This window comes from Uranotaenia lowii, chromosome 2, assembly GCF_029784155.1.
Source record: "Uranotaenia lowii strain MFRU-FL chromosome 2, ASM2978415v1, whole genome shotgun sequence".
Classification (NCBI taxonomy): Eukaryota; Metazoa; Arthropoda; class Insecta; order Diptera; family Culicidae; genus Uranotaenia; species Uranotaenia lowii.
The window spans coordinates 140,022,632-140,047,117 of record NC_073692.1 but is presented as its reverse complement, the minus strand read 5'-3'; the positions used below and the strand labels follow the sequence as shown (position 1 = coordinate 140,047,117).

Below are 24,486 nucleotides of genomic sequence, written 5' to 3'. Positions count from 1 at the left end.
CCGCCGCTGACGTTCCGACGACGTCTGCCGAGATATCACCCCTAATTGTGGTATCCTAAGGCAAAAAAGGGCATCATAACTGCAGCTCAACAAAGAAATCCCGTAAGCCTCATAGCAAAGGGAGATCATTGACCGTAGGCTAGTTGGGATTGTCTTGAAAAAATTCTTGAATGGTGCACTCCATCAATGCAGCGGCACGTGTATTATGTTCTGTATGCCTCTAGGTGAGCATTTCTCTTCGTTGCGTCATCCACTTGACAAACAATAAATCAGTCAGGTGGAAATATGATCGAGATGAAGAAGAGTGGGTATTGAATTCTTTTTCGGTATATACAAGGTTGTTCAATATGTTTTGCGGTTCAATAAGCAAATTATATAAATATGGTTTGAATTTCCGATCCTTCCCAGCAAACATTTTTTTCGTAACCAAATTTGTAATAAATTTTATATAAATCATGAAATCATCGCATAAAACTCGAAAAAACAGCATTTATCTACTTAATTGGAGGCTATATACATACATATTTTAACTTCTGGCAAAAGCGATTGGAATTATACAAATTGGACGATATTCAACACCTTATTCGTACATCCTGAAAGTATGCAAGAGATCTTAGGTTTTACTCTCAATGCACACAAACCGTTGCTAGCGATTATTGTTGCTGTATCTCTCATTGGACAGTTTTTCCATACTGCGTATCGTAGAGAGAAGAGCAAGATTATTTTTTTTACTTGAACCCCGTGCGGGGGAAAAAATTTGCAAACATGGCGGACTTTTTATCATATCAAATTTATATCGACTTCAAGTAACCATTTTTTTATCGTTTACATATTTTGTAGGAATTGAGATTTGGATGAACATTGTTAACGATTTCAGCTATCATTTCAATGCAATTTAATGTTTGCTGTGTTGTCAGAAGAATTTTCCTCAAAACATAAATTCAAATCATTTTTCGGTTGAAAGTCCTTCGGACGATAGCCATGCGGAAAAAGGTCCAACGGAGAGTAAAGCCCAAAAAAGTGAATTAGCCCAGAACTACCAATATTTGTTGTATTTCTATACAAAATTGTTCGAAAAAAATCCTAGTGGGCCGTGAGCTCTAAAAAATTGTGATAAAAAGGGGACCAAGGCGGTGTGTGAAAAAAATTCTAAAACCACTGCTCTTAGCCGAATGTCAGAGACCTTGGAATTTCAACATATGTTTCTGTGAAAAAAATGGTAGTACTACATTGATTCATTCATAATTCTGGTATAACTATAGATAAAACACCTTCAATAATCAAAACTAACGTGGACTGAACAGGAAACCGTTATACCCCATAGACAAGAGGAGTAATTACAACCAGTCATTTTAGACCTATACAAGCAACAACTCAAAAATACAAAAAAATCCTGAAATGAAGAAGAGAACCCGTCTATTTTTTTCGGTAACTTTCAAAAATTTCAACATCGAGGAAATACTTGTTTGAGCTGTTAGTTTTAAAAAACTGATTACTTTTGTTCATGACTACCCCACTTGACCCTAAAGGAGTAGACGTTAGATCAAAATGCTCATTCAAATCATCTTATGCTTCTTTTCAATATTTTGTAGAACGAAGATTTTTGAGAGACCAAGTAGGGTAACAGACTTATTTTGGACTGGATGCATATTTTGGATCACCTTGCAACTATTTTCAAATATTTCACTCATAAATCAAGTTAATTACAAAAAATTTGAAAAAATTTAGTCAAAGCTCATTCGTTTTGATTGGAAATCATTTCTAACATTCCAATTCAATAGGCTGATAGGTGATAGAAAAATTAAAAATAAAGTTTTGATTCTTTACAGTTTCGCCGAATCAGGCGCATTTCAGGAGGACGTGCTATTATTTCAGTCAACTTTAAAAAGGTATTATGTATAGCTGTCATGAATTCAACAACTACAAATATGTAAAAGCTTTAAAAAATTCCTGTTTAATGCTTATGAACGTTATAAGAAATGGTACGACGATATGAATAGACTACTCAAGTAACCATAAGCATTCAGCCATATTCCTTAATCAGCATTAAATCAACATTTCTAATGCAAGTTAGCATTATATCAACATTCAGCATGCTTTTAAGTTTTATACAAGCATTACTAATGCAATTAAAAAAAATTAGCATTAATGATAGCACGATATGCACATATAGAGCTACTATATAAAATTAACAAGCATTTAGCATTGATCCACTCACGTCACAGTGTAGCTCGTTATTTTCATTTAATCTTCTTGCAGGGCTTGTGATATAGCTCAGTTGGCAAGTCTGTTGTCTCCTGAGCCGATGTCCGCGAGTTCGAGCCCAAGAGTAAACATCGAACGCAGTTGTACCGGATAGTTTTTTCAATAACGATCCGCCAACTGCAACGTTGATAAAGTCGCGAATGCCATAAAAATGGTAAAACGACTGTAATCGAAACAAAAAAAAATTAATCTTCTTGCGAGGGGTGATTCGACAATTCGACTCAGGCTTAACTTTTAAGCACGATGTATGTCTGTGAAACATGTGCTAATGAATTCGAAGGAGACTTTTGGCAGTGTCAAGGATTTTGCTCGAGTCAAGTGTGCATGCGTTGCTCCGACCTAACACAAGAGCTCCTAACTTTGTTTAAAAACAATTCACACTGTGTGTGGATGTGTACTGGCTGTAAAAAATTGCTTTCTAATGCCCGTTTCTCCAATGCGATGATTTCTGTGAAGAATTCCAACGAAGACGTTATTGATTCGCTCAAGTTGGCTTTAAAGAACGAAATCCGTGATATGATTCTTCAAGAAATTAGAGCGGAGATTAGAACCAATCCTCTGAAAAATCTCGCAACTTCAGTCACTGGTCGCTTCGATAATCGACTGATCTTTGCTACTATTAGTATTAATCGCCGAAGAACCGAAGGCTTTCGTGCTGATACTCCCAACCGACGCTCTACACCTCGTTTGTGTGCAGTAGGTACGAATTCAGCAGACGCCGATATCTCTGCACGCCAGCCTGACTCGCGAAACGCCTCGACACTCACGTTGTATTTATCAGGAATAGGGCCTAAGGTACCAGAAGAACGGGTCATCGAAATGATACGTTCACATCTTGACGCAAGTGTAACTAATGTTACAAAACTTGTTCCCAAGGGAAGGAACCTCGACTCACTAACTTTCGTGTCCTACAAGGTAGAAGCGCCATTGCATTTAAAAATCAAAGCTCTTTCCACGGAAACATGGCCGGTTGGAATTCGTTTTCGTGAATTTACCACCGAACGCAATAACAGGCCGGGGTTTTCGTGGGAACCGAAACCCGAAACTCCAGCAATGACCGTCAACCCCATAACACCGTACGTGATTCCCGTTCAAGTTTAACAACTAATAATGAAACCTTATCGGAATCAACCATTGCCGTGGTAAACTCAGACCTTCTTCAATGTTCGATGCCCGATTCTAATAGTCAGATCTCCTTGACTCTTTCGCCGACTCAACTTCTCCGCCGGAATATCTCTTTATACTACCAAAAGGCGGGTGGTATGCGAACAAAGACTGCTGCTTTCCACAACGCGCTTTCGGCCAGTGATCATGACTGCATTTTGATCACCGAAACTTGGCTAAATCACAAGATTCAAGACAGTGAGCTATCATCGAACTATAATATCTATCGTTGTGACCGCAACTCTGAGACGAGCAATGCTCAACGAGGAGGAGGCGTTTTGATCGCTGTGAAAAAAGAGCTGAATGCAATTCCCGTCGCCCTGCAAAACTGTGAACATCTGGAACAAGTAAAAGTAAAAGTAAAGATTGGCACGAGCTCGCTCTATCTGTGCTGTATCTATCTTCGGCCAAACAGCTGCCTCCGTAACTACGAATCCCATTCTGCCGCTGTTTAACAAATAGGGAAAATGACCACCGCGCTTGACTCAGTAATCGTTGTCGGGAGTTATAATCTTCCTCATCTACAATGGACCTACGATCAAGATCTTAATAGTATGCCAACGAACGCTTCATCTGAAGCTGAAATACTATTAACTGAAACACTATTTTCCGCTGGTTTATACCAGATCTGCAGCATAACGAACAACAATCAGCGTTTTTGAGACCTTGCGTTTGTAACCGATCCCGCCAACGTGTCAATTTTCGAATCACCCGTTCCAATAATTCATGTAGATCGTCATCATAAACCGCTTATCTTATGCTTCGAAATTGATCAAGAACAGAGAACCCCTTAGAAGAGCCTACCGGAGAACTTGATTTTGATTTCAAGAGGTGTAACTTCGATCTAGTTGCGGCTGCGCTCGACTCAACAAACTGGGAATTTCTGGAAGAAGCAAGCAATGGGGAGTCCGCCGTTGAATTTTTATATTTTAAAATTTACTCTATTTTCAAACAAAATGCACCCCTGAAGCGCCAGCAGAGAATCAAATCAACGAAGCATGCCTGGTGGAATGCCGACCTTTGAAGATTACGTAATCAGCTACGAAAGGCCCGAAAACTTTTCAATCGGTATCGTTCTGAAAATTGTAGATGTCACCTTAGACTCCTGGAACGTGAATTAAAAAATCTGAACAACATGCTTTACCGCCAACACATCTTGCGTCTCCAGCAAAACCTCAAAAATGATCCCTCATCATTTTAGAAGCTTTTCAACAACAAGAAACGTAACGCCACCATCCCTGCAGATGTGAACTTTAATGGTGTCGGCTAATATGTTTGCAGACTTTTTCCGAAGTGTGTATTGCTCTGCTGATGTATGCCAAGACAACAGCTACCTAGACTCTTTGCCTTCCTATGACATTAATTTGCTCTTACCGTGCTTCTCTGAACAAGATGTTTACGAAAAGTTGTTCGCTGTTGATCCAACTAAAGGTTCAGGTCCTGACTGCATACCGCCATCGATTTTAAAATATTGTGCTGCATCCCTAGCTGCTCCGATTTGCAGTGTTCTAAATCGGTCACTTAATGAACGATCGTTCCCTAGCACGTGGAAAATCGCTGCTATTTCTCCAATATACAAATCGGGAAATGCGCACAAAGTCGAAAATTACCGTCCCATCTCAATTCTGAATTCTATTTCCAAAGTATACGAAGCTTTGATGCAAGAAAGACTGTACGCCGCCGTTAAACCGTTCATATCCGAATCACAGCATGGCTTTGTGAAGAAGAGCTCGACTGTTAGCAACTTAATGTGCTACGTAAGCTCAATCAGTAATAGCCTGGAAATAGGTTGTCAAGTGGACTCGATTTATATCGATTTTACAAAATTTTTCGATCGAGTCCCGCACGATTTACTTATCAGAAAGTTGGAACGACTTGGTTTTCCAACTTGGTCACTCGAGTGGATCAAGTCGTATCTCACTAATCGCTGCGCTTTCACGAAAATTAATGGATCACGATCTAGTATATTCGAAACCCCGTCAGGAGTACCCCAAGGAAACCATCTCGGACCGCTACTTTTCATTACATTTGTAAATGATCTATGTGAAAAACTCCACTCCGATAAGCTCCTGTATGCTGACGATTTGAAGCTTTTTATGAGGATTCATAGTAATATAGATTGTATGGCACTGCAAGCTAATATTGCTAGGCTTGAAAGCTGGTGCCGCTTGAACGGGATGCAGGCTAATGCAAAAAAATGCAAGGTAGTAAATTTTACTCGCTCACGAAATATCGTCAATTTTGACTACCGCCTATCTGAAAGTTATCTTGAAAACATGAAGTCCATTTTAGATCTCGGAGTGAAGATTGATAACAGCCTCACATTTGCTGAACATATTGCAATTACTTCCGCAAAAGGGTTTTCTGCATTAGCATTTCTGCGTCGAAATACCGAGGATTTTGACAACATCTATACTTTGAAAGCTGTTTACTGCTCATCAGTACGAAGCATTATGGAATACGCTGCACAGATATGGGCTCCTTTTCAGAGCACAGAGAGTTACCGCCTTGAACGTGTTCAACGTAGTTTTATAAGGTATGCTCTACGGCGCCTTCCCTGGACTGAACCGCTTCGTCTTCCGTCTTACGAACAAAGATGCGCCCTTGTAAATCTGGCCACGCTTGAAAAACGTCGTACCGAACTTCAGCAAACTTTTATTTTTGATACCCTGACTCATCGTGTGGACTGCTCTTACATACTCCAGCGTGTCAATTTATACGTATTCACGAGGACGCCCCGACAACGCCAGTTTCTCTGGATACCTTACCACCGTACTGCGTATGGTCGAAACCACCCAATCGACAAATGCTATGAACGTTTCCATGTAGTGTACCATCTGTTTGATTTTAATGTGTGTAAACGTAAATTTAAACTAGACATAAGTAGAATAACCTAGATTTTAAGAAATTTGTCTGTATGGTAGTTCCTCATTCAAAGACCAAGTAATAAAATAAATAAAAGACTGTAGCACTAACACTTCCTGTTAATGCTTATATTAAGCTTTTATAAAGCTATCCATTGGTGTGACCCGAACAGTACTTGAAGTACGAGTTATCAGTCTGTATCTTCTGTATTAGTTAAAATAACTCAGTTTTTTGTGGAACAATTTTTATAAAATCTTAGAAAATTATACCTATGCGTAAATCTTTATTTTCAAAATTAATGGAAAAAATAGTTGAAATGTTTGAAAACTACCGAAAAATTAATGAAAATGTAGTTCCCCTGTAGTAATGTAATTTTTAATAAAATCAAGCCTGGCCACAGAAAATTGGCCAATATCTGACACTGCACAACATTTTCGTCGAAATTGGAATGTGATTTCAAATTTTCAAAACATTTGAAAAAAAAAATTATATACGATGGAGTTTTCAGTTGGGAGGTACCTTCTTTTTATCTTGTTGTTTACCTTTTTCCGGGATTTTTCCTCCTTCTGCAGAATAGTTGTACTTGTACAAACAAATAACAGATTGTTGTCTGAAGTACTAAAAACTAAACAAATACGAGTGGAAACAGGCTGAAGAATAGTTGAAAAACGGTTAACGAAAGATTTAACGTGAACAAAACTTGGTTAACTGGATTATACGCATGAACCAGTTGCTGTCAAATTTGTAGTGAAATTCTAAAAAAATACCCTATTTAGTTTAAGGGTGGTCTAAAAAAGTTTCTGAGGCTGGTCCAAAGTAGAAATATGGTGGTCCAAAATACCGACCAGATTAACTATCGAATAAACGAGGAATTAGGCTTAATCCTTATGGATCGCAACAAACGGTCATTGCTTTGAAGAAAACAGTCTTCTTCTTCGTAAAGAATGGATGGAGCAGTAAACATGTAACATATACTTTTTGATTTAAAAAAAAAAGCATAGCTATTTACTAAAACGATCCAAAATAGGTCCGTTATCCTATGTTCTATGAAAATGATTATAAAATTAACAGAATAAACAAAAATTTCAGTTAAAAAATCTATTTATTGAGAAATGAGAAACAGCAAAGCAATTCCAAAATTGGAATTCATTTTATTAAAGTGAGATTTGTTTCTACAGGAAAATCCAATCAAAACTTTCATCGGATAGTCGGATAGATTTGTTCTGAAAAATTTCTAAGACTGAAGAAAAATTTGAATGCAGCAAAGATGTGAGAAAATTTGAATAGTTTAAAAATTAAACTATTTTCGGGACTTTTTTCCATTCGGAACCGACTACATGTCTTCTTAATTTTGAATTATGAAAAAACAAGAACCTTTATGATGAATCTAATATCATCAAAATACGTTTACATTTAAGGTCAGGGAAACGCAAAAAAAACACCACAGGTTTAAGTTTAACAGGACATTTTGTGGACATCTTTGAGAGTTCTATTGGAAAATGTATCATGAAGCGTATTACATTATCTTGTTTTTAAACATAAATACGTCAAAATAAGAAGTGTTTTACATATACAGTACCGTTCATAATTGTATAGAAATTGAAAGCAAGCGCACTGTCACTTCGACTTTGAGCTTCCATAACTTTTTACTCTGATGATATTTTTTGATCAAATTTTTTGTGTTAGATAGATCAACTATCACACTATTTTATCACAAAATTTGAACTTTCTAGAGTTTGTGTGGCCTGAGAAACAGTAATTCTACGAAAATCGGACTTTTTGGACTTTTCTCATTCAAACTGCAATATCTCTGAAACTACGCTACATTTTTTATTGAAATTTTGCACAGTGATTGTTGAAATATGAAGCTAGCATGTCTGAAGTTTTCGAAAAGTTCTATCGATGAGATCAAAAGTTACGCGAGGTGCAATATTTCAAGCATGAACCTAGAAATGCGATTTCTATAGAATTTTGGACGATTCATGAAAACAATATCGTTTCCTCCACCAATCAGACAAAAAATGTCTGGCAAAGGCAATGAAGAAAAGAAAAAATGGAATAAATGATCCATTTTTGTTTGGAAATCAGAATCTTGCGATATGGTTGTGATTTTTTGGTTGAAATAGATTTACTGGTTGTTATACAGAGAATATGATTTTCCTATGGAAACATTCGTCCAAAATTCTATAGAAATCGCATTTATAGAACCATGCCTGAAATATTGAATCTCACGTAACTTTTGATCTCATCAATAGAACTTTTCGTAAACTTCAGACATGCTAGCTTCATATTTCAACAATCTCTGTGCAAAATTTCAATAAAAAATGTAGCGTAGTTTCAGAGATATTGCAGTTTGAATGAGAAAAGTCCAAAAAGTCCTATTTTTGTATAATTACTGTTTCTCAGGCCACACAAACTCCAGAAAGCCCAAATTTTGTGTTATATTAGTGTGATAATTGATCTATCTAACGCAAAAAATTTGATCAAAAAATATCATCAGAGCAAAAAGTTATGGAAGTTCAAAGTCGAAGTGATAGTGCGCTTGCTTCCGATTTCTATACAATTATGAACGGTACTGTATCTATCTATATATATAAAAATGAATGTTTGTCTGTCTGTCTGTCCCCAATAGATTTGGAAACTACTGAACTGATCATCGTCAAAATTGGCATCTGAGGGTTTTTGGGGCTGGAGATGGTTTCTGTTATAGTAACAAGCTCATCCGGTTTATGGGAGGGGGGCTTCTGTACAAAATTTTCATAAAATATGTCACAATTAATACAATTTATTAATAATTTTCATCAAATTTCCCACACAAACGTATTTTGACATAATTTTGACTCAGTATGGTGGTGAGTAGGTTTTGATGTATTAAGACCAGTAATGGAAATAATAAATATTTTTTAAGGTAAGGGGGGGGAGGGGGGGGGGGGGTGGTTTCTTACATGTTCATTATAAAATATATCCAAATTCGATAAATTTCCAAACGGTTTTGACCAAATTTGGCACATTATTAAATTTTTGATGTCATGAGATTAGCCATTTACTAAAACCAAATTATCAAAAATTTGACACAATTCTAACAATTTTTGGAAACTATTGAACCGATCGATGTAAAATTTGGTGTGAAGCCGTTTTAAAGACCGGGAATGGTTTCTATAACACTTTCAAATCCCTCCCCTTCAATCTGAAAAAGAGGGGGCTCCAATAAAAAATTAACAAAAAAAAAACGACAAACTTTGAATAATCCTCGAAGGATTTGTGTTAAAATTTATAAACGTAAGCGCTTTGACACAGTGAGATGATTTATTAAATTCATACAAAAATTAGATAATACGCGATAATTGACGCTTCCCATTTTATTCATATTCAATAAATGTAACATATTCATATTATCAATGAAATCAATGTCTTAGTGTATTCATAAAGTCTGGCACAATTTTTTATTTTATTAAAATTTTCCTGTATCTGAATAATCCTCCTGTTTCAAAAAGGTTCATTTATTGTATTGAATATCCCTCATTTTTTAATTTCTAAAGGGTGGCTCCTTTCACCTTAAAGCCGTTGAGACTCAAGACAATCTAGATGCTAAGATATCATAACAAAAAGTTCGCTTTTGAATAAAGTAGAAATTTTACTCAAAATAAGTTTATTTTAATTAATATCATTTAAACGAACTTGATTTTTCTATGGGGGGTAGAAAAGCACACCGGGTCAGCTAGTGTTTATTAATCGAAAAATCGAATGAACTTTTATATTTCTTGAGAAATTTGATAGAGCACCTTAGCTTAGCACGAAAAATTCTACATCACAATAAAAAATATGATGAATAAAATTTAAATCGCATTTTAAAAGAATTTATTAAATCAAGATATTTTTCCTTTAAGAGAATTGGTTATCTTTGATGAGTTCTTGGTAAAGCTTTCATACATCCTTGTGGTAATATAAGCAAATTATCTTTATTCATGTCTGGAAATACTCCTGAAGATGGGCTTTAACTTGATGTTAATTGAAAACGGAGTTTCATATCTCTCTGATTCGTTCTTACAGAAGTCAAATTGTTACTTGGGATTATTTTGAATTGTGTGTAAAAAACAAAAGTTTTTTTTATGACAATACATCAACGCAGCAAAAAAAACCATTGTTTAAAATACAATACTACAACTTTTTATGTTTATTGAAAAAAATGGAAATGAAAAATTGCTTAACAAATAACAAAGAACAACTCTGACGAAGGCTAAGGTGACTGTATGAAAGAATTTATTTATTTTTTATTTCACTGCAGTTATTTGAAAAGGTATAACAAATTTGTTTACGTTGAATCAATATTCAAAAATCAAACACATTTAACAATTCAATCTTCACGCAAAAATCGTGAATTTTTTTTCGGTCGAAAAGCTGTTCTCTGGAGACAATATCTAACAAGCAAAATAACCGTGTTTATAGAGCATGTTTGATATATGTACCAGCCGTTAAGCGATATCATAATCTGGAGATGAATATCGGCGAAGGAAAATTACAATTGCTTACAATTGATAAGGGCTTTGAAATTAACATCTTAATTTGGCATGTTTGTTCTTTGCTTATCACAAATCGGAATTTAAATTTCTAATAGTAGTGATATTTTTATTATCATTTAGCACTTAAATCAATAATAATCTAAAATTCTATCAAATTAAGAAAGAAAACATCTTTCACATACATTTTTTACACAAATTCCATGGTTGGTTATTAGAGAATATTTATATTAAACCTATATACTACGGATATTTCCATTATTGCAATAATTTGTGAAATTCAAATTAAACTTATTTTTCAATGTAACAAGCCAAATATTTTCTTTAAGGAAAGTAATATTTGTCATAAACAGAAACTTTTAATGCAAAATTTAGAAAACAAAGAACCACAATGGATTCTAAGAAACATATGTTTTATTGTTGTGATTCATGAAGCCGATAAACTCCGCAGAAGAGATGGTTTCTCTAAACTCAAGCATCTTAAAGGCAATGAAAAAATGTTTATTTCAAATTGTGGAATTTTCTCAGTACCAACCTGTCTTCTGTGCTTTTCGAGACTTCTTTGTTATCATTTAAAAACATGCTGAAAACAGTTTTTAGAATACAAAAAATCCTCATTTCGAATAAAATCACTTAACGAATATAACCCACTTATCAACAAAATATTAGAGGTTGAAGTCATGTTCAGGTGAATTTATCAATCTTCTTAAGGTCATGATATTGAAAATAAGCTCACGTTTAGGGGAAGAAACAGTATAAGGAAAGACATTTCTATAAAAAGATACTTATTTGTCAAATATAAAATCTAACGCTTATAAGAAGACTCAAATGAAAAAAAAATCGGAACCAGGATTTAGTAAATAGAACCAAAATCCACATTACAGGATATATGAGAAAAAAACATTAATTTTGTACTTACCAGCTCGATAATCGATTTCTTCTAGCGATGGCATCGTACTATCGGGCAACAGCGTCGTCGCAGATCCCTCAGTACCATTGACGAGCAACGTCGGCCTCACGGTGGTAACATTACCGTATCCAACCGTAGACCCCGCCGTCTTGTTATCTTCAGGGAACCTCACTGGAGCTCCAGGGCTGGACGTCGTAATGTTAAACATCGACGCAATCGATTGCAGCGAACTTGTGATATTGAGCGTCGTCGAAGTTCCAACGGTGGTACTTTCTTCAACAACGGTTGTGGTGTTGATGGTTGAGGAGGCTAGTTCAGGAGCTACGGTTGTATTGACTAGTTTGTCGGATTCCAACGTTGCTGCAACGATGGTTTCGGAAGTAGTATCCAGGGTTTCTGAGCTGGAAACCTCTTCTTCCTCTTCCCCAGATTCTTCTTCACTTTCTCCACTGCCTTCTTCGGAACCCTCTTCTTCCTCTTCTTCTTCTCCTTCCAGGGTGGTTACCTCGGTAACCGGTTCAATTGTGACCGGTTCCGTTGAATCCGGTCGAACGGGTGCCGTGTCTTTTTCGGTAGTTGGGCCAGAGATTTCGATCAAGATCTCCGGTGCTACCGTTGATGTTGCTGTTAAAAAGGAAAACGAAGAGTTAGAAAAGCCGAATTGGTTGGTCAGAATTGAGGAAACGAGACAGAACGAAGATTAGCTAAGCGAACAACACATGCAAACGAATTACCCGGCGGGATTTCCTGTTCGGTGGTTGGCATCGTGCTTTCGAGGGACGGGAAACTAGAACTAGTGAACAACAATTTTTCGGTGGTAGAGTCAGTGATCGTGCTGCTGCTACTACTACTACTACTACTGCTGCTAGATGAGGAAGTAGCGACTGTGCTAGAGCTAGTAGCGTGAGTAGCGGTCGTGTGTTTTGTGGTTGAGACTGATTCAGTCGTCGTTGTCGTCGTGGTTGGTGTCGTCTGCGTGGTCGTAGTCGTTGAAGGCTCTGAGGTTGGAATGCTTTCTGTTGCGGTCGCTGTCTGACTGCTTGAGCTAATCAACAGCTCATCAACAGAGCTGGTGCTAACGGTTGTTGTTGTGGTTGTTGTGGTTGGTGAAGTTGCTGGACTAGTACTAGTAGAGGTGGTGGTTGTGGTGGAAGCTGTCGTGCTAGGAACTGTACTGCTGCTAGTACCCGAAACATGCACTACTTCGGCTGTGGAAGGTATTGAGCTCAACGTACCCTCTGTGGATGGCGATGAAGTTATTTGAGAATGAGATGTTAGGTCAAGTTGACCCCCGGTTTGAGTATGGTTGTTAGAATCGTCATGGATGGTGTAAATGTAAGCAGCCTCCGGAAGGAGCGACTCGATCGATGGGATGAAAATGTCCTCAGTAAGATCCGGTTGCACTGTATCTACCAGGGAAGCCGATGAGGGTTGTTGTGGTTGATGGTTAGTGGACTGATTGACGGCGACACCGGAGTTAAGCACTTCTTCCGGGGTTAGTGTATGAATCAGGATCCAACTGTTTGACGTAGTGGGACCTGCCGATGCTAATGGGCGAATGGGGTTAGACGCTGTTGATGGTCAATCAACAAATGATGCAAATGAGCAAACATGCACTAAGAAAACTTAACTATCTTACCTTGCTCCGATACGGTCTTATCGCTGGAACTGTCAACGCTAATACTGGACCAGGTAACTAAACCAGATCCGGTGGTGGTTTCGTCAACAATGTTCTCGGTCTGGGAAGTTTCCGGCTGGTAATCGATGTCAGCTGGAGGTGTTATTCGTCCAGGTGCGGTTGTTTTTGGAGAACCGGCAGTAGAAGTGGTCGTCTGCTCAGTAGTCGTACTAGTTGTGGTAGGTGTAGTCGTTGGGGTTGTCGAAAGAGTCGTACTTGTCGTTTTAGTAGGTTTTCTAGATGCAGGTTTGGGCGTAGTTGTCGGCGTTGTTGCCTCCGTTACTTTTACTGTAGTAATTGGATACGTTACATCGACTTTAGCTGATGAACTTTTCAAAGTCGTCGATACTAGATCATCCAGCAAGTGCTCAAGCGACGTTGCAGGAGTTGTAACTATTTGTGAGGTAGGTCGAGGTCGTGGTCTGGGTGCTCTAGTTGTATCATTTTCCGTAACGGGAGCAGCTGTAGAAGTTGCCAGTGTCGGCCTTCGTCGGTTAGTTGGTCTCGTCAATGGAACTACACCGGCAGTCGTAGGATGAGCAGTTGTTGGACGTCGTGTTCGAGGAGGAAAAGTAGTCTCTTCTACATGTGCCGTCGTTGATGACGGAGCAGTGGTTGTTGGGCGTCTCGAATTTACAGTTGTACTTCTAATCGTAGTGGCAGCAGTTGTCGTAGGTCTTCGAGAAATTCCAGTCGAAGATGCATCCGTGCTTGTTACCGGTCGCTGATTTACCGACGGCAAGGCAGTTGAATTTTGCTTAGTATCTAGCAATACAGTCTGAGTAGTGGTTGGACGTTTTGTATTAGTCCGGGAAGGTGTTGGTCTTCTAGTCTTGATTGGTTTAGTCGTGTTTCTTTGTGGCGGTTTTCTCGTAGTAGATTTTTCATTTGGCTTAGTAGTAGTTCGCGAGGGACCTTTACTACTTTGAATGAATTGAAATGTGGAAAACTCCTGATACTCAGTCGTTGAAGGCACATCATCCCGGAAAGGGACAGCTGAAGTTGTCGAGTTTCTTCGATTTATTTTTGAAGTCGTTCGGTGCGTTGTCGTTGATGAAGTACTCACAAGTTCATACTTTGTATCGTTCTTTGGTGCAGCTGTCGTTGGAAAACGAGTCTCAGTAATAACTGGCTTTTTGTTAGTGTCAATCACAGGAAAGTTACTGTGATGGTTATGGTCTATACTATTATCAGTAATCTCGTGGTTGAACAGTAGGTTGTCATCCTTAAGAAGAGAAAATTTGCTTGATCAAATTCCATAAAAACATACGTTCGAAAACACTTACATTGACTTGGCAGCAGGAGCCGAAGAATATCTTGTCTATACACACCCCCAGATGGGTGCCGTTGGCTTTGAAACAGTCGATGGCAAACATACAAACGCCCTCCTGCCCGGAACTTCGCACCACACATGGCAGATGCCGCAGATTTCGGCCAAGTGATACTGGAATGAAAAAAAAAATCTATTTTATTATTCAAATCCTCATTATTCTCTTGATGATTTAAAGAGAAAAAAAATGCAGCTTTCACATGTTAAATTAAATACTGCTGATCTCATTTTATTATGGATTAAAGTATGAAACACTCGATTTTTAATATAAACTTTATTATAACTGGAAAAACAAGAAATAAAACTGAAAATTTTTACACCTTTAATATTTAAAATAATCAACAAAACTTTTCGATGATATCAATGTTGAGAGAAGTTTAAACAAAAAATCATTAATTTCTTTTATTAAGTAAAACATCTGGTAGTTTTTCACTTTTCAAGCTATTTCTAATAAAGACTATTTCAAGTCAAGCTTGTTTTTTGTTTGATTTTTTTTTTCAAAAAATGGTTTTGTCACAATATTTCTACATTTTTTATTTAAGTAGTGAAAAGAGAGCCAACAATACAACTTTAGGGTATTTATCAAACAAATAATACCTTCTTTGAAATTTTGAAAAACACATTTTCAAAATTGGTTGTTTTTTTAAACAAATCTTCAATAAAATGTAATTGACACAATTCACTTTTATAAGTTTATTTTTTAGTATTCCTCTGAACTTTTTGGATTTTAGAGGTCCATTAAAATACTTTGTCACGAAAGAAACCGGAGCGAAGCAGGATAAATGCACAATCTAAGAAAAATACTTATTCAAATCAGTATTTGGAAGAATATGGCGATTTTGTCTAAAAGCACCTTATTAGGTTAGATTTGCCAAATTTCAGCTATATTTCTCGACCGGGAATTCCTAGGAATAAAAAAAAATAACGAGTACTCCTGAATCCCGGGAAACGCTTGAAATTCCCGAGAATTCACGAAACCAAAAGAAAAGCTTAATTACTAAAAATTTATCCGATCTTAATTGGAAAAATTTATCTGATTGAACAAAGAAAGTGATAGTTCTTCATTGATGTATGGCAACATTTTTTTTTTTCTTAAAACTGGTTAATACATTGAATATGATAAAAAATATTTTCTCCATCGAAAACTAATTGTTAAATTGAAAATCGACAAAAAATCTATGAAACCAAACAATTCCAATAAGGAAACGCTGCGAAAGGAATCCTTATAATCTAATTGGCGAAATTAATCAATTTGAACTTCTGTTTCGTAAACTGTTGACAGTAGCAAAATTATTGGCAAAGAAATGACATATTTTGACACAAAATGATTATCATCTGAATTTCTACAAGATTTGACGAATGTCCTGCAGGCTTGCTTACGAATTTTCATCGATAGTTATCAACCTTTTTCAATAATTTCAAACTTTTGCCACAAGAATCAGTCTAGTTTGTAGGTTAAAGTACCTATTTAGATTATGGGTCTTGGGTTTTATATTGGCAAAGTTAATTTTTTAAGGCATTGGTAAAATTTGGAATGGATTTTTTTAAAAAGTGTTCATGAACCCAATTTGGCACCAATTGTTCCTTATTTTTACCATATGTGGCCAAAATTATGGACAAAATTTATCAACGTACCCAATAACTCAATAACCCAATAACTTTTTGTTTCTTATTTAGCACATGTTTATGTTTCTTATTATTTTTATGAGATGAATCTTAAAACTCACCGTTTCATTATGACATTTATAACTTTTTTGGAATATGAAAAGAAAAAACAGTCCAATCAAAATCATTGTTTTAAAGAAAGAAGTATCTGTGCGTTTTTAAAATCAAACTTTGTCTTTCTAATGGATACTGTTGAAGCTTGTTTGATTTTTTCTTTTTCTATATTTTTTTTTATTTTACATTTATTATATTTCAAAAAAGTAAAAATTTCTAGTAATATTTACAAGTAAGTTCATAACGAATTTAACTTGATAATTTCCTTTTTTAATTTTTTTACTGAGTGTTTCTTCAAAAGTCTTCATTGGCAACAACAAAAATGTTTTTTTTTATTGCAAACTCAATACACTGGATTGGGCAAGAAAATCTTGTTTGATCCCCGATAGAAAATAAATGTACTTTCCCACATATTTTGTAGTATCACATCTTATAAATACTGGCAAAAATATGTTTGCGATATTTTTAAATCAAAAGTACACCAAAGTAAAAAAAATTATCGTGTTTTAACTTAAAACCATTTATTTTACAACTCTTTGAAAATAAACTTAAAATAAAGTTTGTTTTAACATTTTTAAGTCAATCAGTTTCCTGTCAGAAGCATGCTACAACTTCGTTATAGTTCTAAACACTTTGACAATGTTCATAACTAGGAACACACTGAAAAATGGGTTCCAAAATATGGCAAATTTGTATGAGAAATTTCAAGCTAGTGAATTTTTATGCGCTTAAATTTCGAAATGCAGTCTTTGGATGAAATATATTTCATAGTTTAGGCTTAAAGAAAAACCGTTTTTAAAAGAAATCGGCCGAAGGGGAGCAAAGTTATTCATGAAAAACTGAATTTTCGTGTTCCTCCCGAACAAAATGTCCCAAAATCCCATACAAACTTTAGGCTCGTTGAGCGACCCCTTCCCTTGATCCGATCTGGCCCAAATTTGGCATGAGACCTCTTACTAGTCCTTAGATCAATTTAAGCCTACAGCGCATAACTTTTTCAAATATCGGGTCATTTGGGGCACTCTTATGGACAGTCATAGTCATAACACCTTTCAAAGAAATTCCTCTATTGAAATAAAAAAAAAAGAAATATTTGTTACGTGAACTAACTCATTTACGCTGTTGTTTCTCAGCTGCATAAAGATAGGATGCATAGGATATTGTTCGATATCTAGCAAATTAAGTGTAACAGAATTTGCTCATAATAATTCTCATTAAAAAATGTCCAAAGATGTTCGTTAAATATCACAGTTTCACTATTTTGTGACGTCATTTCACTCCATTGCGTCCATCGTGTTTTAATACAGTTCTCTTGAATTGAAAAAATCCAAGTTAAAGACTTCTAGATGGAATTATATTTAATTATTATAACTGTGAAACAATCCACCCACATAGCTTATATATGAAAGTTGTCAAAATAATCACTTTTAAAATGTTTTAAACTTTGTATTCTTTCTGACGTTGGCTTTAGGGTATTTGAGTTATCGGAGTTATTATCGAGTTAGTTTCTTTGATTCGCGAGCAGATGAAAAAATCGGTGAAAACGTATTATAGAACCAGAAAGTCAGTATAATCTTATCGTATTTAAATTTATTATTTCATTCGGTGCTGAGTCATGATCAAAATCTTTCCAGAACAAAATTTGTTTTGCTCTCTAGGGATACATTTAACCCATAACATAAATTTAAGAAATCTCCAATAATCCAAACAAAAAAAATCTATTGCTTTGAAAATATAGTATTATGAAGTTAATATTATTCTCTAACGATCAACAGATCGAAAAAATTATTTTTCTATAAATTTGTTCATGAGGTAAATATTTTAAAGTGATTGAAAAAAAGATCTTCTAGTCACATTATTTGAAATTTTTCAAGCAAAAATTGATTTCTCAAAAAAAATGAAATTTTCAAAAACTTTCAAGATTTGATCATTGCAAGCCATTCTGGTTTCGAGATATGCATTACTTAGGAATCAAGTCACCCCAAGGATCAAGTATCTTCATTCTCCTCTTATATTTGGATTTGGAATATTTGAACTTGTTTCTGGCTGAGAAAAAGCTGAATTTTGTGATTTTTTCTTTCAACAAATCTTGTAAGTACAGCTTTGAAACTATTTGCTCAAATCTCTGCAGTCCTAGTAGATAAAAACGAACCATCATCGATTAAATTTTACGATGGAAAAGATGAGATGAATAATCAAGATCTAAATAATCCGTTTTGAAATCTTAATAATGATTCGCAACATTTGTAAAGTCTACATTCTCCAGTAACAAAATCGGAACTTACTATCATCGATGGTTGAAATCTTAGAATTTTATAAATAATTAATAAATTTATCTTATTTGATTGTTGTTTAGAATTTGATTTTTGTTAAGACTTAAAAATTGCTATGATAAAAGCTAATATTATGTTCAAATGAAATAAGGAAAATCTATCAGCCTCTTGAGTTAATTAAATAATCTATACATTGCGCAATGGAAAAAAATAGATCAAATTTTCAAAAATGAAATGCGGATTTCAATTAAATATTTCATTTTCAGCCCATTTTTTTATTTAAAAAAATCCTTAATTAAAATTATGTTTATAATTTTTTCAAATTAGATTTTTTTCATGTAGCAAAACTTGCAAAAGGAACTCTTCTTCTAAAAACTTTCAGTTTGCAGCTGAATTGTGAAAACAAACCGAAATTGATGAATTTTTCAAATTTTGAAATAGATTTAAAAATAAACATTGCCAGTCGCAATCGCTTGCGATTTGCATTTCTCAACTATTTTTGTGATTTTTTAAATTCACCAAGAGGTGAACCTGAATTTTGAATAATTAATTTGAATCATAATTATGAACATGTGTTCAAATTTTCAATTCTCAATATGATTCCTGAATGTACAAATAAATGACGATTTCTGAATTCATATTTAACATTAAAATTGAAAATTTGAACCAAGAAGTGAAATTTATTTGTGAACCCTCAATCATGAATCTCTTTTCGAAGTTCGGATATTTTGAGTTTAAATTCATTTTTAGTCAGATTTACGAATCTGAATTTAAATATGAATTTCGAATGATGAATCTGATTAAAATTTTTCAATTTTGGATAGCCATTTCGAAGCGTTATTATGGTTGAATTCTGCATAATAGGGTGTGCGCTCCTGCTTTTAACCTATAGTAGGGTTACCATACGTACTCTTTTATGAGTACATGTACTCTTTTTCGATCGAATTTTTTTGCGAAATTTTACCAAATGTATTCTTTTTTTTGTTGAAAGACATTTGATCAGAAAAATCAACGTAGTTCTTCCCTTTTATGAAGTTGTTTCACATCTTATGCAATACTACGAAATTAATACAGCTAACAACTAATTCCAACATTTTGTTTCAATAAACAAGTAGTTTTAGTCGTTGCAAACAGTGAGCATGATAAGCGCCTTTAAGTATGCAAACAGTTATCAATATGTACAAAATTTAGATATAGTACAAAAATATTTCAAAAGAAAATTTATTACTGACATGTAGGTCAGTAAGTCACAAAATCTCCGAGACATTAACAGTATTTAATTACATTGAAATATCTCGGTGCCACCTCAGATAGCAAAAAAATATGTAGGACAGTAAAACCCCGAGTACCTCGGTAAGCGGAGTTTTAATGTACATCCTTTTGCATACCAGCGCAAAGCTCAATAGTTTATGGATTTTGTGCCAATATGATGGCCGGGATAACGCGGGATAACAAAAAACTTCCAGAGGCGAATCTACCCAGCAAGCATCTATAATAAAACAAACAATAACAAAAAACTAATGTGGGGTTCTATTATTAACGTTTCTTCGTACTTTTTGAAAACATGATCTCAATGTTCTCTTTTTTGGTGTCGCGGGATGCTGTGCAAGTCAAAGTTTGGAACCCTGTTTTTTTCTGAAGTAAATGAAAATCAATGAAAAAGCCGGAAAATTTCTAAAAGGTTAAAAAATAGAAGACTTTCGACTTTGATGTTTTATTTTTAGACCTGGAATAACTAAAACTTTGTTCCAATACTAACAAATCATCAAAGGTGCGATTTTTTTAATTTGAGCATAATTCAGAACCAATATTGAACATTTTTTACATTTTTTGTGTGCCTAAAGGCAAACTTTAAGTAGAGGTGATGAGGAGATACATTTTTTTATATTTGATTAAAGATTACGCTTATTATGAATTTGTTTATTTGTTTTCGAAAAATCATACTTTTCATAGGAATTTTAGTTCTAGGTCCAATGAAACGTTCCAGTTGAGTACCAAAATCGGAACAGAAAGTTCAAAGTTGGAAATTTAGATCACCCATATCTTTGCAAATCTTTCAATAACGACGCAACCCATGTTGAAAATTTTCATTGAAACTTGGCGATAAGAGCATGATCTATGAATAAATTTCCTGAAGGAAGTTTAATACTTCCGATCTAGGGCAGTAAAGTAGGTCTAAAGAAGTTTAAGCACTTTGAATATGATAATTGAACAAAATTCAAAATGGTTTCTTATTTTCTTGCTTAGTTCGGAAAATTTTATTTAATTATTAAAAATGAGTGTGAATTTCAGAAATCATTAATCAAATAATGAATGAAATGAAAAATCCAATTCCAACTGTATCTCAAAATGACTATTCATTTGAAAATTTTAGTAATGATTTGAACTGTCAATCAAAGATCCTAAACTGGATAGAGAATCGCAAACATTACAACAGAAATACGATTTTTATAACAGTTTTATGGAAACAGAACCTTCGGAATGATTAGAATGTCATTTGAAGTTTAAAATTCCGAACTAAGTTTTGAAAAACTGTTGCAATATGTTAAATTTTTGGATATGTTTTTAAGGATTTCACAAAAGCTTTGAGCCAAGATTATCACTCTTGAATATCTTATCAAAATTTTATTAAAAAAATGTAAATTTTGAGTGTTGATTTCATTTTCTGGATGCCAATTGGGGGGGGGGGGGAGGTTCCTCATTCCAACCCCTCTCCTACGGCCACTACGTGGCAAACAAATTATTTTAAAGCTAGCATCACTTTAAAAATAAAAAAAAACTAAAAATAACAAAAGAAATTAATACATTTGGAAGGTCTTTAGAAACAATAAGTTTTTTTAAACATTTTAAACTCCTATATAAATCGATTAAATAATCCTTCAATTTAGTTATAAATGTAAACAAAGCTTTTTCGAAGAGATAAAATACTCGGTAAAAACTGTTCATAAAGCATTCTTATTCAGTTAAATAATTGCCTAGTGTTTTGTACGAAATTCAGAAAATCTTTTATGTTATAAATTTTCAAAGTCCTCTAGGTTTTGACATGTTCGCTCAATTCAAAATTAATGGTTTTGGATCCTTCACCTCTATAATCAAAGGTACCTCTTATTAGATTAACTTTGATTTGCAATCATCAGCCATTGCTATACTAATTTTTTTCAATGAAAGGGCAATTAACGTTTGAAATATTGTTATTTTGAAGTCATTTTTAAGCACTGTTTTAGAAAGGAACAAATTTAAATAGGAGCAAAATAAAAACGAAAGGAATCGTTATCAGATTGTCACTGAAATCGATACCTGTGAATAATAAGAAAGCAATAAATCGCTAAGAATGTCAGCTAGGTATTTCGTTACTGCCACATAAATTCGTGATCACTTTCACTGGTGCAAGCTCAACCAGGTTCGTGAACAAGTAGGTAGTTACCAACTTAATCTTATGTCCGCATATTTCCGACTCCATCCTCCAACCATGACCTCAAACTGGGAGATCGCAGTCTGGCTGGAGCTTTGCGAGTGTTTCCATGTGGGATGACATCCACGGAAACAACAACATCAACAACATCGTAGCAATTCCCTGAAACAAAACAAGATCTTCAACTCCAGCAACGTGTGTTTGTGTGCTGTTAACTTCTCGAGTGGTCAACAACGAGCATCAACAAGCAGCCACAGACAAGCCCCAATCCTATCCCCAATCGGATCGAAGCGGACGAAAACAACGAAGAAAGTATATTCCAAGTGACCCACTTAAGCACAACTCGGCACACTCGGTTGTTTACTTTTACCTTCGCTTTCTCTTCAAGGTGCACGATCAATTTCGTGTTTTTGTTGTTGTTGTTTTCCTGACTCAACTTCCTTCTGACGACGCCGAACGATCTCTGCACATGGACCTCTTATTTGGTTTTGTATGGGGGCGGCAAAAGATCGGGAATTGTGCACGAGGTTGTTTTTTCTCCTGCCTGGGTACTGGGACTAGTGGGGGGAAAGTGCATATAACGCCCCATGTAGCTAATATACGCGCCACACGTGTTTTCTAAAAACTGAAATGATACAAGCCTGTAAAATATTACCAATTTGTTTTTCATGCCGTGATTTGACATTACAAGTTTCATTGATTGATTGATTGATTCGAAGTAAATTTCAAAACACTTTCAATATTGTGTCAAAGTAAAAATAAATAAGACAATAGTTTCTGATACATCGATAGGGGAGAATCTAAACTATGAATTTAGGCCTCAAAATAGTTACAAACAAGCTAAATTTTGCTTTTATGCATATGTTTTATCACGACATAAGCCCTTGGTTTAACGCACCTCCCGTTTAAATTTTCATAAAGTTTCTGGTCACTTTTCTTCACCCATCATCAGATGTCCTCCAGAGTAGCCCGAAACGTTCCTTAATTTTTAAAATAAAAAAAATTGTTTCACTCACCAAAAAAGGTCAATAAGTAAAAACCGTTTGAAAAGTACCGGTGATAAACTTTTATTCAATTCTTTTTTTTGCACTACTAAGGCAGGCGAAATTACTGACAGTTTATCAATCATTTTTTGTACTTCTTGAAGGTAATCATCAGAGGATCAATAGTATTGATTATCAGTCTTTTTCTCATCAGAACTGATTCTAGACATCTCAAAGCGGATTGCTTTCAAGTATCACTTTTGCATCCCATTGTCCAAAATTTAGCACTTCTAGTTTGAAGGGAGCAGTTGATCAATTTTAAGATGTTTTCCCATTATGCAACCTGACGAAAGTATTACGAAACTTAAAGAGCAATTTTTTTTCGAAACATGCCAAACAGTGAACACGACCTCTTCAAAACTGACCAAAGTTTTGTTTTTTTTTCTCAGTTTGGTTTTGACAGTTCTCTCTGGTATATTTGATGACATCTGGTGGCCCAGCCAAAAAACAAAAATTTGTTCATCGATCGTTGAAAATTTTACACAAGTTTCGTGGGCTAGCTTGTACGTCTGTTCTCTGTGATATAATCGATTGTAAGCTCTAAGCAGAATAAATAGAAACGTTGGTCATATAGTCTCTGTAACTGAATATTTATAGGAGCTATTTGATAAGGCAGTTTCGAGTCGTGCAAAAATAGCATAGGCGAATGGGATTAAAAGAAGAAGAAAGTTTTTAAAAATCAAACTTTTAGAGCAGCTAAATTAATGGTTTTTGAAAAGGTTTTAAAAAAATTTTTTTGTAGCAGCTAGAGGAACTTAAATAATGAAATATTATGGCATTTGTTAAAGACATTTTTCTTCTACGAACTCACTCGTTAGTTTTTCTCGAAACGTTCATGGATTGCATGGCAAATTGGCGATTCGCTTAGCTGGGGCATAATAGAGCGTGTTCCTCTGTTTTGTTACTGGCTTATTTTTTTTATTAGAAACAATCTTGGATCTGGAGCTAGACAAGCAATGATCCATCGCGATCTGGAGAAAGATAATTTGAATGTTAATTTCTCTTTCCTTTTGCTATTGCAAAACCTGATCACAAACTTGTGAAAAGATCTATGAACTGTTGGTTCTCTGACTGGTATTACATTTATCTTCGTGTAGTTCATTCGAACGTTAAGGAAGTTCATTATTTTTGAAAAAAATGGATAAAATATTTGATGACGGTCTCAAGGAAAAGTAACAAAAACAACGAAATACTAATATTTGAAGGAAACTCATATATGAGGAGGTTGTCGATTACCTTCTTTAAAAAAAACTAGTCACGGAACGTGACACACGAAATTTCTCTTCATCGATCTTACTGCAGAATAGAAA

General features: G+C 35.0%; 1 protein-coding gene across 4 annotated transcripts in view; it reads right to left on the bottom strand.

Annotated features, from left to right (window-relative positions):
• LOC129746301 (serine proteinase stubble-like) overlaps positions 1-24,486 on the bottom strand; it is a 198,660-nt gene that overhangs the window by 39,301 nt on the left and 134,873 nt on the right. The window contains exons 4-7 of one of the 4 annotated variants that reach the window (XM_055739899.1): positions 14,686-14,843; positions 13,361-14,624; positions 12,456-13,292; positions 11,731-12,345 (exon numbers count right to left, since the gene is read on the bottom strand). In XM_055739899.1, the coding sequence (XP_055595874.1) occupies positions 11,731-12,345; positions 12,456-13,292; positions 13,361-14,624; positions 14,686-14,843 (2,874 nt within the window). The remainder of the gene's footprint in view (positions 1-11,730; positions 12,346-12,455; positions 13,293-13,360; positions 14,625-14,685; positions 14,844-24,486) is intronic. The other 3 variants (XM_055739900.1, XM_055739901.1, XM_055739902.1) reach the window with 3 other exon arrangements.